This window comes from Elgaria multicarinata, chromosome 16 (assembly GCF_023053635.1).
Source record: "Elgaria multicarinata webbii isolate HBS135686 ecotype San Diego chromosome 16, rElgMul1.1.pri, whole genome shotgun sequence".
NCBI lineage: Eukaryota > Metazoa > Chordata > Lepidosauria > Squamata > Anguidae > Elgaria > Elgaria multicarinata.
In genome coordinates this window covers 12074275-12089218 of record NC_086186.1, presented here as the reverse complement: position 1 = coordinate 12089218, position 14944 = coordinate 12074275, and the positions used below count along the sequence as shown (strand labels likewise).

The 14944-nt window shown below is 48.4% G+C and overlaps 1 protein-coding gene across 1 annotated transcript in view; it reads right to left on the bottom strand.

The window, feature by feature from the left end:
* TRIP4 (thyroid hormone receptor interactor 4) overlaps window positions 1-14944 on the bottom strand; it is a 49538-nt gene that overhangs the window by 9849 nt on the left and 24745 nt on the right. The window contains exons 11-12 of the mRNA XM_063142770.1: window positions 14445-14536; window positions 1349-1451 (exon numbers count right to left, since the gene is read on the bottom strand). Of these exons, the coding sequence (XP_062998840.1) occupies window positions 1349-1451; window positions 14445-14536 (195 nt within the window). The remainder of the gene's footprint in view (window positions 1-1348; window positions 1452-14444; window positions 14537-14944) is intronic.

The following is a 14944-nucleotide window of genomic DNA, read 5'->3' as shown; positions in this document are numbered from 1 at the left end:
TAAGCAAACGTTGCAGTACAGACACTGCGCTGCTAGACAGGAATGATACCCCATAGGGGCAAAGTCCTCCCCAAGCTGTTGCCCTCTGGTTGTGTTGGACTACAGCTCCCATTGTCACCATCCAGCCTGTGGCCAACCTGGTTGGGGGATCATGGAAGTTGTAGTTCAACACAGCCGCAGGGCACCAGGTTGCGGAAGGCTGCTATAGGAAATCATAATGTATAAAGTGATTCTAGTCCCTTACACATGAGCTCATAATGTATCGCTGGGGTTTTAGAGCAGCCCTCGCATCCTGGTGCCCCCCAGATGTGCTGGCTTGGAAGTCCCATTATCTTCCAGGCAGCAGCTGTCTGGGGGGGGGGGTTATGGGAATTGTAATCCAACACAGACTGAGCAAGGCTGTAATAAGGGGATTGTAATTATTACTACAATTTTATTAGTGCTAACTACTACAATCAGGGAAGAGGAGATCACACCGAAGGAAGGAAATTGGCATGGCATCCTTGATTGTGGACATGCCTTGGTCGCCAAACAGAGTTCAGAGATAGAGGTTTCTTGCCTTCCCAAATCCTGGGATGGCTAAAAACCCACACCTATAGGCTGCACTCAGCACAGAAACGAAATATTCCTCCATGAACATTCCCTGCAGCACCAATTCTACGTTCTCTTCTCAAGCCAAGCAAAGGTTTGAGGCGAGGTGAAGAAATGCGAAGAAAGAAGGTATCTCTATGCCATTTCCCCCAACGTCCTCCTTGATCCAAGGTATGTGTTAAGAAAGTCAATCATTTCCTCCCCATTCTAACGTATTTAGACCAGGGCTACATTTACCTGATTGCATCAGAAGGGGCTTGCTATTCCTGCAACACTCGCAAGGGACCCCAGGGAAGCCATGTGCCCCGAGGCAAGCACTGTCTATTGGTGAGATGGGAAACTAAGGAGGAAAGAAATGCTAAAGAGGCATTGGCATGAAAACACTCTTGGCAACGACAGCAACGGGCGGGCATGGATAAGGCGTCAGGGCAAAGGCACGAACAGGGCACAAGCAAGGCCAGAGCCCACCAAGGAAATAACAACAGAGATGTTGCCGGTGCCCTATTGCAACCCACTACTGATGAGTGCCCTAGCTTCCTGCACACTGGGTGGCTGGGGAGCCCCTATTTCAATTTCCCCAAATGCCCCCAATGACACTTCGCCCCAGGGCATCGTGGGAAATTGAAATGGTTAGCTGCAAGTTGCCTGCCATGGACAGGAAAGCCTGAAGGAGCCCATTGATGTAGGAAGGGGGCCCACCAGAGGGACTTTGCCACACACACACACCTCTAACTCAGAGGAAAGAATGACAACTTACAGATTTTGTGTCTGCCTTTGATGGGAAACTTAACAACCATCTCCTGAGCGTTGGAACAGATAAAGACAAACGGGGACGCCGACTCCTGGCTCAGCCGTGGATACTAGAAAAAGAAAGAAAGAAAAATCAAACAAACACCACAATGCATTAGAGAGAGAGAGAGAGAGAAACAGTATATCTCAAAATTACACCGATCAGCAGAAATATGTTTCGAGCAACCCAGAGCAATTTAGAATTTAATTGCAGGGAGCAGCCTCACCTGTCTCAAGAGCTCTTGAGGTTTATACAGAGGATGGCCAGGTTTAAACGAAGCTGCACAGCACACAGACAAATCTATGCAGCTAGTTCTTAAACCACACAAACACGGCATTATACACTTGCAAATCGCTCGGAAAAGATGGTACGCCCTAGAGCTATTGTGGGGCGCTGGTCATAGGGAGATTCCACCCTTAAATTGTCAGGTTTCATTAAAAACCAAAAACAAAGCAATAGTAATATTAAGTCTCTAATTCTTTTATCGATAAGATATGGGGTGGGGGAAGACTGCAGGTGGCATTCTGGCCCATTGCTGAGGAAGTAGTACATCTTCTCTTGCATATCGAGGTACTTAGGTTGATTCATGAGGACCTGGCACATATTTTTAAGTTGCAGATAATTAAATTAATGTTATGAATATTAATGCCATTAAATAATTTCAAGCACGTTAGGCTGCCTGGCTACTCTGCAATCTCTTGCTCCCAGCCTCACTACAAAATCTCTGAGACGCAAAGCCATGGCCCAGGGGGAGAACAGAAGACTTCTTTGCATGAAAACCCTGGGCCACCTTCTGGATGTCATTCCCTGCCCTAGACAGCTCTAAAATGCAGATGCAGTATCTGGGCAGAAAACAGGAAATGGAGCCCATTCCTTGCTAACAAGAGGAAAGCAAAGATCAAGGTCTTTGGCTGGCACCAGGAAGAGATTGGGTGCCTCCACGTCAAAGGGTGCTGCAAATGAAGATGAGCCTTTTCTGGTCACCATCCACTTAACTTCAGAAGGGGTGTGTATTTGTGGGTCTCAGTGGAGGGCCTCTGAAGATGATGTACCCAAAGGAGCGTCCTTCCCCATATGTCCTATAGGGAAGGGACCGGAGCTCAGTGGTAGGGCACCTGCCCTGCATGGAAAGGTCCTGAGTTCCATCCCCATCAGCTCCAGTTAAACTAAGATCAATCAGACTGAGAACTGCTGCTAGCCAGAGTATACAACATCGGGCAAGCTGAGCCAATGGTCTAACTCACTCTAAGGCAAGGGTCTCTAACGCTTTGGGGTCAATGGGAGAGAGTGTCATGGGCACTCTCACAAAATGGCTGCCATAGAGAGGGTTTGCTCATTCATACAATGGCTGCTATGGTGCGTATAACAGGTGACAAACCACTACTTTCTCAGAAGGCAAACAGATGAGACTAAAAAACCTCCTAAAAGTATAAGTTGCCCAAGAACCTAGGTACAAGGCACAGGTGGGGCCTGAGCTCCAACACACAAAACCACTCTTTTGAACCTAAAGATAGCGCTGCGGGGGCACCTGTTCCTCTTCAACACCCCAGCTGGGTGCCAAGAAAAGTGTCCACAGGCCACATGTTGGAGATCCCAGTGTGGTGTAGCGGCTAAAGGGTTGGACTGGGAGTCGGAAGATCCGGGTTCTAGTCCCCTCTCAGCCATGGAAACCCACTGGGTGACTATGGGCTAGTCGCAGACTCTCAGCCCAACCCACCTCACAGGGTTGTTGTTGTGAGGATAAAATAGAGAGGAGGAGAAGGATTACGCCGCCTTGGGTTCCTTGGAGGAAAACTGTTTTAAACTGTTGGGTGTTTTACTGTGGTTTTAATTTTTGTGAACCGCCCAGAGAGCTTCGGCTATTGGGCGGTATAAAAATGTAATAAATAAATAAATAAATAAATAAAAAGGCGGGATGTAAGTGTAATAAAATAAATCTCTAAGGCAACTTTATAGTTTCATAGTCTCAGTTGTCTCCCTCCACACCCTGCCCGTCTGTCTGTCTCAAACACACACCTCTGAGATTTAATCAGGTACTGCTCACACATGTTCAAATGCAACTGCAAAATGCACACAAGCCTGCTTCAGCTAGAGACCTGACCTTGGTTTACCGCCATGTTTAAAAAAAAAACCCAGAAACCCATATTCTACCAGCCAACATAATACCACTCAATTTATACAAAATAATGCAAGTGTTAAGTACTCGGTTCTATAATGCCAAAGCGCCAGGAGAGGATGAACCGGGCTCACGGCTGGCAATTGTGATTACAGCCGTGGAGAAAGGCAAAGAGCTCTTCGCCTCGCCACTTGAAGCCTCGCTCCTGATCACGGCATTCACTTCTGCGTCGCTTACCTTGGCAACTATCTGGGCTAGAAATGTGTGCTTTGTCAACGCCGGCGTTCCAGCTGTGCGGTGCGCAGCTGCAAGTGTGCATTAAACCCCGTGCCTTTGCTTACAGCGGCCATCTGCAACTAGGCAACGACTTTTGCAGACTGCCTCAGATGGAGTGGGCTGCAGCCGGCTCCCGCGAACATAAATCTTGTTAGTCTTTAAAGGTGCCATGAGACACCTTGGCAGGTTTTGCTGCAACGCGGGAAACACAGAGACTCTCCTGGATGTGCCCGATCACTCACACACTAAGGAAGTGGCCTTTTGGCTTGCCTACTCTCCTTGTACCACTTCACAGGAGGCCTTGGCTGCCCTAGCAAGAGATTCCCCCCTGGCTTGGGAGAGGTTCCAGCTAGAGGAGAGCCACCTGACTATCTTCCCCGGAATGCCTGTCGTTCCAATACTGGCATATATGTTTTTGCAGGCTGCTACCAGCTGAATTAGCATATTTCAACACTTGGGAAACTCGGCTGTGCGCCGGGATTAGTTGCAAGAGCTGGTAAGGAAAAGGGAAGGACAGCCCGCTCTCGTATAGATCTAACACATCGCACGAGGGCTGCGCATTTCTTTCCCCTCCTCCAAGAGCACCTAAGGCTTCTCTGGTTTGTGTGGCAAGTATTCCACTGCAGTCCAAGCCACAATTTCATTTTCTTCCCCTCCAAAAAGCAATTGTTTTATCACGCAATCTGTAATTTAATCATGCAATTCACTACCATGAGATGTGGCAATAGCCTTTAATTCAGGGGTGTTGAACCTCTTTTAGGGTGAGGACCAAATTCCATTTTGGAGAAGCTCCTTTGGGGGGGGGATCTTCCAGTGATGGGCAGGGCAGAAGCCAAAAGAGGTAGGGCCCAAAATACAATATATACCAGCATATCGTAGATTAAAACTCTTGTTGCCAGTAACTATGTCTTAGGAGAGGTATTTCTGTTGGAAAGTCTAGTGTGACTTACAGCAGAGTTGCTTTATACAGAGAAAGCGTGGCAACACAGCATTTAATATTGGAGACAATAAGTGCAGGCTAGGGCCAGTTTAAAAGAAGTTCAAATCAACTTTACTGGTGCTTTTATACACATTGGCAGAGAAGGCTATCTAACACGGTTTAACTACAAGCACCCCCTAATGCTGGGTATGTGAGGGCAAAGTGAGCGAAGGCATGAGATATGGTTCCTTCGTTCCTTCCTGAAGAGGCCTCATGGTGCTTTTCAGAGACAGACTAAGGAGGAGGAGGATGGTAACTCCCATCATCTCCAGTCAGCATGGACAGGTGGATTGGGGATGATGGGACTTGTTCTCCAACACATCTGGAAGACACCACACTGGGGAACACTGTCCTGAGTACCCCCGTTCCATTCTCCAGTCCCTGTCTTTCAAATATAGTTGCTGGAAAAAAACCAGATCCACACTTCTCTCACGCCTCATCAAGCTGCACAGCCATTAGGCTAATACTACAGGTAATTAATGGCTTAGTAGGCGTTTTCTTCTCCGCTCTTGCAGGAAATTGCTTGCCATTCCAGCAAGAAGACAACTCTGCAGCTGTTTAGCAAAAATAAAATACCATGCATCAGGATTTTTGGCAAGTAGAGAGAGTGCCAAAGCCCCAGGCAACTATGTCAATGCTTCCAGCCAGCAACAAGTCCCTTGAGAAGAAGCAGCGTCAAGCCTTCTGATAGAAAGAGAACCTTGGCTCAGACCCACTGGTTTTCCCCATAGAGTCAGAGTAATTAACCGTTTGTGACAGGCGCGTTTCACAGGGCACAGCTCCCTTCACTTCAGCGCCAGATGGCTGTGACATTTCCATTACGTGCAAGATGTGCGTGGAGTTCAGAAAACCTTCTCTTGGTCTCATCAACCCTAAGGAGAAGGCTCTGCTTAGGACTATGAAACAGCAGCAGACACATGTTTGTGGCTGCAGTTAACGTAGCCAGCTAGTGCATGCTCACCCACTCAGCACAGGCTGAGGTACAAACGGAACTTCCTCCACCCCGCTGTAGCCAATTTTCCCACGACCCTCAAATACGGGAACTGGGAGATGGGAAATCCCCGCTTCAGATTTCAGCCACAAAGGACCCATGGCCCTGCCAAGCTACAGTCTCTCAGATTCAACTGCCCACCTGCCAAAAATACTGACCTACTTTGCATGGCTGTTTTAACTATGAATGTGACCGGGCACGTGAAGCCCTTGAAAGCACTGTATAGATACGCAATAATAAGAGTAGTGTGCAAATTCTCCAGAGGACCAGGAAAGGTCACACATGCTGTCTGGGTGAAAGATGCCGGTGCGCATACTGTGCTCGCTACCTGATTTTGTGCAACGTAAACCCTCCCTTCTTGGGGCGAAGAAGCAGATGGTGACAGAGGCCTCAGACCTGCCAGCAAGGCAGTCTGTTGTCTAGTGGCAATCCTTACAACAACCGTGCAAGATAGACCAGTATTATTATTCCCCATATTGCAGACTGCGGGTGGGGGAACGGAGGCTGAGACAGAGAGGCTTGTCTAAGGCCACCGTGACACCCTGGCCCAGACAAAAGTAGAACCAGGAATTTCCAGATGCACAGCTCCGTTTCTTAGCCACTGTGCTCCATCAGCTCCCTGGCATAGATACCAGCCTTCTGCTGCTTGCGCTCACTCAGCCCTAACTGTAGCTGAAACCCCAGGTCCTGGGTGGGGAACATGCACTCTCACTGGGTTCCTGGCACAGCCAGCTACCCAAAGTCCCAGCCCAGTCCTGACATGCCAAACACGCAGGACTTTAGGTTTGATGAGCCAGCCTGGTGCAGGGGAATGAGGGTAGGACTGGGGTATGTGTCCTGGGTTGAACATCCTGCTCAGCCGCGAAAGCTCAGTGGCCGACTCTCCCCCACCCTAACCTACCTCACAGGGTTGTTGTGAGTATAAAATGGAGAGGGGGGAAACTTGGTAAGTTGCCAAGGTGGGATATCCTCCTCCTCCTCCTCCTCCTCCTCCTCTCCCCAATAATAATAAAGAGGAGGAGGAGGAGGAAGGTGACAGGGCAAGAGAAATTGCTTCAATGCATTCAGGTCAGGGATAAGGTTGAATTGCTTTTTTTAAAAAAAGGCTACGCAGTCTACACGTAGAAGCCTGCTAGGCCAAGCCGAAACAGGTGAAAAAGGAACTGCACAAAACCGCCGCTGCTAATAGTTATGGATTTGGTAATCAAAACGGCTTTGCTACGACCGGGGGGGGGGGGGGAAGAAGCACCAACCGCCTCAAATGCTGAGGTTACAAACCACAGTCTTGCTGCGCTGCTGAATGCAGGCAACATCTTCCCTGGAGGCTGTTGAGAGCTTATATCTGCTGCTCGCAGATAACAGAAACATGCTGGCAAGTGGTTGGGCTGCTTTGAAGGGCAGACGCAAACGTCTTAGCCAGGCTACTGCATTTCCCTTTCATCTCGCGCTTATGTAAGCTCCCTCTCACTCTTCACGCCGCCCGCCCGGCACACCAAACCAGCCACAGGCAGGGCCGAGACAGAGGAAGGAGCTACCGAGGAGTAGACGGGCCTCGGGGACGCTTGCAAGCACAGGGTAGGTGAGTCCCTCCCATGTGCCCCCTCCCTCGGCAGAAGGTTCGGCAAATGGTGCCTGGCCACCGCCTGCTGAAGTATTCCCAAGCCACCGGCTGGAACAGCTGAAGTTTTTAATTTATTTACACGCCACCTTTGAAATTAAAACCTCTCCAAGGCAGCTTACATCAGAACCAAGGAAGACAATAATGAAAGCGGACAAAAAGGAGCATAGTAAAGTACACTGACATAAGAACAAAACAAAGGAAAAGCTTCAAAACAGAAATTAAGAGCTAGCGTAAAGACAAAACATGTATGAGGAATGCAGAAAGAAGTTTATCTTTCCGTTATTAACAGCCTTTTCTGGATGTAACCCCACAACTTTGGTATTAATTTGTTTAAGGGATGTGTCCCCCCCATATTAGGAGCCTCGTGTGGTGCAGAGTGGTAAGCGGCAGTTACTGCAGCCGAAACTCTCCCCACGGCCTGAGTTCGATCCCAGCGGAAGCTGGTTCTCAGGTTGACTCAGCCTTCCATCCTTCCGAAGTCGGTAAAATGAGGACCCAGCTAGCTGGGGGAAAGGTAACCGCGACTGGGGAAGGCAACAGCAAACCACCCCGCTACAAAGTCTGCCAAGAAAACGTCAGCGAAAGCAGGCGTCCCTCTAGGAGTCAGCAATGACCCATGCGCTTGCACGAGAGGTTCCTTTCCTTCCCCTCCCCCCATATTACTGAAAGGGTCTCTAAGTTTCTTATGAACTCAACACAAATTTTAAAAAATAACGTTGCAATCCTCCTGAGACAAGGAACTTCACAAAGCTGTATTTTGTTTTTAATGTGAGTTTTTATTCATCCCTTGCATGTTTCATATTGATTTTGCTGGTCTGCGACCGTAATATATAATAATTCAATTGTAAAGACAAAAGGACTTAGTCATAAAAGGCCTTGAGGGGAAAAAACTCACGTAAAGATGGTGAGAGAGGGGCTGGACAGATACCCCCCGGGGAAAGAGATCCACAACTGTGGTGCCACAGCTGAAAAGGCCCTGACCCTGGTACCACAAATGTGATGGCTAGAGAGAGCAGGTAGTCTCTGAAGGCCATCTTAGGGCCCAGGTAGTTTCCGAAAAGCAGAGGAAGTCCTTCAGATAACCTGGTGCTAGCCTGTCTAGGGCAACATGGAGCCCTCTAAATAGGCTGGATTATTACACATCATCCTCCACAACCAGCCCAACTCATCTAGTGGGCCCCTGGTTGGGGAAGGATGGTTTAAAAGTTACTACAAGTATAGTAACACCTTTTCTTTTACGCTTCTTTTTAAACTCAGGAAATTTTATTTTGAAGTAAAATTAAAAAGCAAAGGCAACAAGAAAGAAGGACAAGCATAATAAGAGAACAAGAGCTTATAAATCATAAATTATAACTCTTATTCTATCACTGATATGTTTGCAGAACAGCCAGTAAGTCAGCCTTAGCAGAAGGTCAATTGTGAATGAAAATACAAACTATAGCATGCTTATTTCAATGAGACGGCTGCAGCAGCACAGGATTTCAACAGTGTAAAGAGCACATACAAATGCCGTTGAATGTGTAAGCGAAAGAGAAACGTCTCCTTCCTGTTACAGATGTTGGCTGCTGCTAAGGATGCAAGGAGTGTTCAGGAAGTGATGATGTAATTTTTAAATGTAGAAAGTGTAGAACATGATCTTTCTAAGCAGGGCCGGTGCCAGACTATTTTGCATCCTAGGCAGGTGAGCTGCTTTCACCCACCCACCCCCACCCCCAGTGTACCTGGGTGCGGGGCGCCATCTCACCCGCCCAGCTGAAGCGAAGCCAGGACACTGGGGTGGGTGGGCGGCTTCGGAATAGCGTGCCCGGCCGGAAGCCACTCTGGGAGAGCGACTGCCAGGCGAGCCGTTCTGAAGTCACCCGCCTACCCCAGCATTCTGGCTTCACTTTGGCGCCCACCCAGCCGAAGCGAAGCCAGGACACTGGAGTGGGCAGGCGGGCGTGGCTTCGCTTCAGCTGGGTGGGCGCCCAGCCGAAGCAAAGCCAGGACGCTAGGGTGGGCGAGCGGCTTCGGAATGGCGCGCGCGGAAGCCGCCCTCTTAGAGCCGCTGTGGGACAGCGGCTTCCAGGTGCAGCGTTTGGCGCCCCCCTTACCTTGGCGCTCTAGGCGGCCGCCTGAGTGGCCTCTATGGTAGCACCGGCCCTGTTTCTAAGGCAATCTGCATTGCTTTAGCCAACAGATGCAGAGCAGCAGGGGAGCCTGTATGTGTCTAGAAACTGATCCCACAGATTCATCTGGAGAGGCAGAAGCATAAATAGAGACTTGCATCATCACTGGCTTTCCAGGCGTAAGACCACACTTTGCTTGAGAAGCAGGGCACAGCCGGCCGGCCGGCTTGAGCCATCATCTAATTTCTCCAGTGCAAACTGCCTGCTGATCATCAAGATGTCGGGCCGCTCTGATCTGTCACGTCGTTCCAGTGATGCGTATTAGTAATACCTTCGCCTCTCATTTTTAAAAGCTGGCTTCTGGCTTCTCAGTGCCGCATAAGAACCGCTACCGCCGCTAGAAGATTAATGTGTTCCTAATATCCTAGTGGTCTTTGGGGGGAAGGAGCCATTTAAACGAGGGGAGATGCTGTTTGCAGTGCCCTGGACTTTGGGACATCAAAGGCTTATCCGCTGTATCGTCAGAGACTGAAGCCATCAATGGGTTTATTAATAATAGCCTGTATTTCTCAGGGCAGCAAGCATTTGGTAAACAATCTAAACAGATTATTTTGCAAATTGAGAATAGATGCTTATGTGTGCCAAACACACGTCACTTATTTCGCTTTTGAGAATGAGGATTTGAAAGAATTTTCTTTTGGGGAAGGGGTCACTGCAGGAAAGGGGCAGTGCACAGGATTAGAGTTCTCTGGATCACTAAGAATCTATTGCCAGACCCTGGTCACACATGAGCCAACAGTGTGATATGGCTGCAAGAAAGGCAAATTCTATTTTGGGCTGCATTAATAGAAGTATAGCTTCCAAATTACGTGAGGTACTGGTTCCTCTCTATTCGGCTCTGGTTAGGCCTCATCTAGAGTATTGCGTCCAGTTCTGGGCACCACAATTCAAGAAGGATGCAGACAAGCTGGAGCGTGTTCAGAGGAGGGCAATGAGGATGATCAGGGGTCTGGAAACAAAGCCCTATGAAGAGAGACTGAAACAACTGGGCCTGTTTACCCTGGAGAAGAGAAGATTGAGGGGAGACATGATAGCATTCTTCAAATACTTGAAAGGTTGTCACACAGAGGAGGGCCAGGATCTCTTCTCGATCCTCCCAGAGCGCAGGACACGGAATAACGGGCTCAAGTGACAGAAAGTCAGATTCCTGACTGTTAGAGCAGTACAACAATGGAACCAGTTACCTAGGGAGGTTGTGGGCTCTCCTGCACTAGAAGTATTCAAGAGGCAGCTGGAAACCATCTGTCAGGTATGCTGTAGGGTGGATTCCTGCATTGAGCGGGGGATTGAACTCGATGGCCTTGTAGGCCCCTTCCAACTCTGCCATTCTGTGATTCTATGAAAACTTCTTTTTGCATCCATGAGGTCAATCAATGGTTCGTCGAAGGCAATAATTTAAGCCATGGTCTAATTTAAACCATGCCTGACCATTGGCCATGCTAGCTGGGGATGATGGGATCAGGAGTCTAGCATCTGGCTTCCTGCCAAGGTTTTCCGCCTGTGACGAATGCCGTGTCTGGCTTCACAGTAATGCTCAGCCACATTCTAAAGCAGGGGTGCAGAACTCCAGGCCCAGGGCCCCAATGCGGCTTGCCTAGGTCCCAATCCGGCCCTCTGGAGTGCCCCAGATGGTTATGTCCCCTTCCCCTGGATCGTTTGGTGGTTTCCTGGCTATTGTGCCTCTTTTTCTCCATTCAAAAAGCTTGAAACACCTCTCCTAAAGCTTAACAGCACACAGTTAAATGATGGAATTCACAAGATGTAGTGATGGCCACCAATTTGGATGGCTTTCAAAGGGGGCTGGATAAATTCCTGGAGGAGAAGGCTATCAACGGCCAGTAGCCCTGATGATTATGTGCTGCCTCCAGTATCTAAGCTTGTGTACCCCAGTTGCTGGGGAACATGGGTGGGAAGGTGCTGTTGTACCATGTCTTGCTTTGTTGGTCCCTGGTCAACAGCTGGATGGCCACTGTGTCAACAGAGTGCTGGACTAGATGGACTGATCGGTCTGATCCAGCATGGCTCTTCTTATGTTCTTGTGTTTGGCTACTGGCAGTAAGCTAAGATAGGTTATCTCTGGCCCTGGCCCTTTTGGGTTTAGCCTTGGCCGCCACTAGAGCAGAGCCCCTGAGAGTTTCTCTGAAATGGAGTTCAGCCCCCAGACTGAAAGGGGTTCAACATCCCTGCTCTAAAGAATAATTTTATTCTGCAGACTGGGCTGGGCTCAATGCAGCCATATCCCAAATATTAACTTGGGAAGCAATGAAAGAGAACAGGGAAGGCTCCCCTACCCAAGAGGTAATTCCTGGTTTCCTGCTAGCATAGCATCCCTCCCCAGGTAGCTATGACAGTTGCCTTGATCTTCCTATCTGGTAGGAGAGCATTCCGTTACCCCATGGGGACCAAACATATCGCAAGCTGCATTGTAGTTTTGTTTCGTTTTTTAAAAAGCCGCCTTTAAAATGTAGGTAGCAAACTTGCAAATGTGTGGAATACGCTAAATGCAAGAAAGGTTCCTCACTTTGGAAGCGCATTTAGGACAAGAAATAGATTTGGTGCAACAAATCCAGATTGTCCCCAAACAAGCAAGAATCGTCAAATGCTTCAAATACCACCGATAACACACACACACACACACCATTAAACACAGGCATTATGAAATGGAGGCCAAGAAGGTACTGGTAAGCCGGATCCTCCCAAGCACAAACACAAAAACCACTCAATAAGAGAAAAGCGTGAGCCAAATACGCCAAAAACAGAGGGTTTGCAAATGTGGGCAAATGCATTTTGGTGGCAGCTCTCCTGTGATAGAGTCAAGACCTCCCTCTGCGCCGGGGGACTGCCACGAATCTCCTAGGCATACTGGCCCAGCTGCAGCTGCCTCTGTAAATCAACAACCACCCAACGGGTTGCCAGGAGCCTTGCTCAGAAAGGGATTTCCCTGACTCAAGGCTGATTTGGTTAAACAAATACGAGTTACAACAGACACAGATCTGAGAGAGGCAGTTTCAGATCTATACCCAAAGCTGCCTCGAGAAAAAAGGAGGAGGGGGCATATACTTCCCCTAGTTTCTACCAGACAGACAAGCCATTTCCACCATAAGCTCAAGCAAAGCCTGGCTGAGAAATGCCTCCTGCAACAAATTTGCCTAACTAGGGTTCAGAACATTTGCTTTTAATTTAATTTAAACACTTCGTTTTTGTGTTCCTTTCTGTCGTGTTTCTAGAAAGGCAAATTGCCAGGGGCAGCCCAACCCTACCGGAAGCACAGGAGGCTGTTTGGAGGAGAGGCACAGAGCATATCCCTTGCAGCCCGAAGGTCCCAGCCTACATTTATTTATTGAAGATTTACATATTAAAATCTTCCTAACTTGCCTTATATCAATAGACTTCAGGGAGGGATACAATAATAAAAACAATTCAACCTGCAACTACAATCCAAGATACTTATCGACAACCTAAATCAGCATTAATAACTCACGCAGCCAAATTAAAACCCGACGGAGTCAGCAAAGCAGCCTAGCTCAACTTTGGGCCCGCCAGACGTGTTGCACTGCAACCCCCATCATTCCCACGCAGTATGGGCAAAGAGCCAGGTCTTCACTTGGCGTCGAAATGAGGCCGGCCTTAGCGCCAGCCAAGCCTACAAGGGATGGGGCACTCTATAACCAGGGCGCTCTCGTGCACCTCCGCGAAATGCACAGCTCCCAAAAGTCGCATGCAGAGAAGAGCCCCTCAACAGATCACATTACTCAGGCAGGTGTACACAGGGAGGGATGACCCCTCAAATATCAAGGCCTGAAGCAGTTTAGAGCTTTAAGTATAGTCGCCAGCACCTTGAACTCAGACTGGAAGCGTATTGGCAGCCAGCGCAGTTCCTTTAAAACTTCTGTTCAATCCCTGTAAGCCTCAGCCAGTATGGTCAAAGGCTCAGGGATTATGGGAACTGTAGGCCAAAATATGAGATGGGCAACAGACTCCCATCAGCTGTTATTTCACGGGGAGGCAAAGACCTCTGCCAGAGACCCTCGAGAGCCAGTGTCAGAACAGGAAAAACCCTCTGGGAAAGCGACGGGGAGGCAACAACCAGGTTCACACAACACAGAGTATGGGTTGAGTACGGGTTGTTGCTGCATCGTGGATTGTTGTGTGAACCCAGCTATGCTAACAAACCATGATTTATTAATTATGAACAATCCAACAACAAACCATGGGCTCTCCTCACCGGTTGCTCGTGGTTAACAAATCATGGTTGGTTAGCGTGACTGAGGTTGTATGAACAACCTCAACCATTTCCTCTCCAGGCTTGTGAGTCAACTAGATCTGGAGTGTGGTTGATGTGTGTCTCAAGCTTTTCACCTTTCCCCCATTCCTAGCCACTTTATTATTTATTTGTGGCATTTATATGCTGCTGAGTCTAGCAAAATCTCTAAACGGTTCACAATATTAAAATACAATATTAAAAACATATTAGAACACCACATTAAACACATGGCATTAAAGACACTTCCAACTACAGTAAAAAAAAGAAGAAGCAGTAAAATGGAGCAGCAAAATTAATTTACTTAATAGCTCAGGGAAAGCCTGGGCGAACAAGTGCGTTTTTAGGGGACGTTTAAAAGATGTCAGGCCTGCCCGTCTGGGTACTTCAAGGCGACATTCTGTTTGTTTTGGAATGACCAGCAAGGCTTCCTCTGCGGATTTTAAAGGCTGTGTGGATTCTGTGTAAGGAAAGGCGGTCTGCTAGGTCCTTTGAGGCTCCAATCAAGAAAACTATTGAGAAGGGTAGCACCATGTTGCTATTCCTAGGGAAGTGGGGGAGGACCACATTTGTTTCCGTCAAGGAAAGCAAAATAACGTGCTCCAGCTCCAACTATCGCAAAACCAAACAGACTCTCACTCGCTCACTCACCTGCTCCCTAAATTGCTCTTGTGACAAGCAGTCAATCAGGTCCACGCAGCCGAGGAGGCAGCCAGAGGGATAATCTTTGGGAAATTCCAAATCTGTGGCAAGAAGGAGAGAAAATTGTTAGGCAAGCTCACACACGCGATCGAGAGCCCTGCCGTTCTCCACATGGCCTTGATTAGCCTTCGGCTTGCCTTGCGTGTGTTCTCTCCACAGTGCTTTCAACTGTTAATTTCATGGTTTGGACAAAGTGTACATTTGCTTAGGAAAGCATTGTCTGGTGTGCTGGGAAAAGCATTTCACTCCCACAGCCTGGAAGCAATTCCCCATCACGACCTGAAGCTCTGAGGCCCTCCAATCTGTTCCATTAATGCGCCGCCAGCCACTGCCAGGCCAGTCCCAGGCTTAGGTGGTATTTCGACGGAGGCCAAAGTTTACATCCAGTCCTAAAAAATTCCATGCTCTACGCCCAGGAATGACCCAATTATTTAACTGGAACATACTCA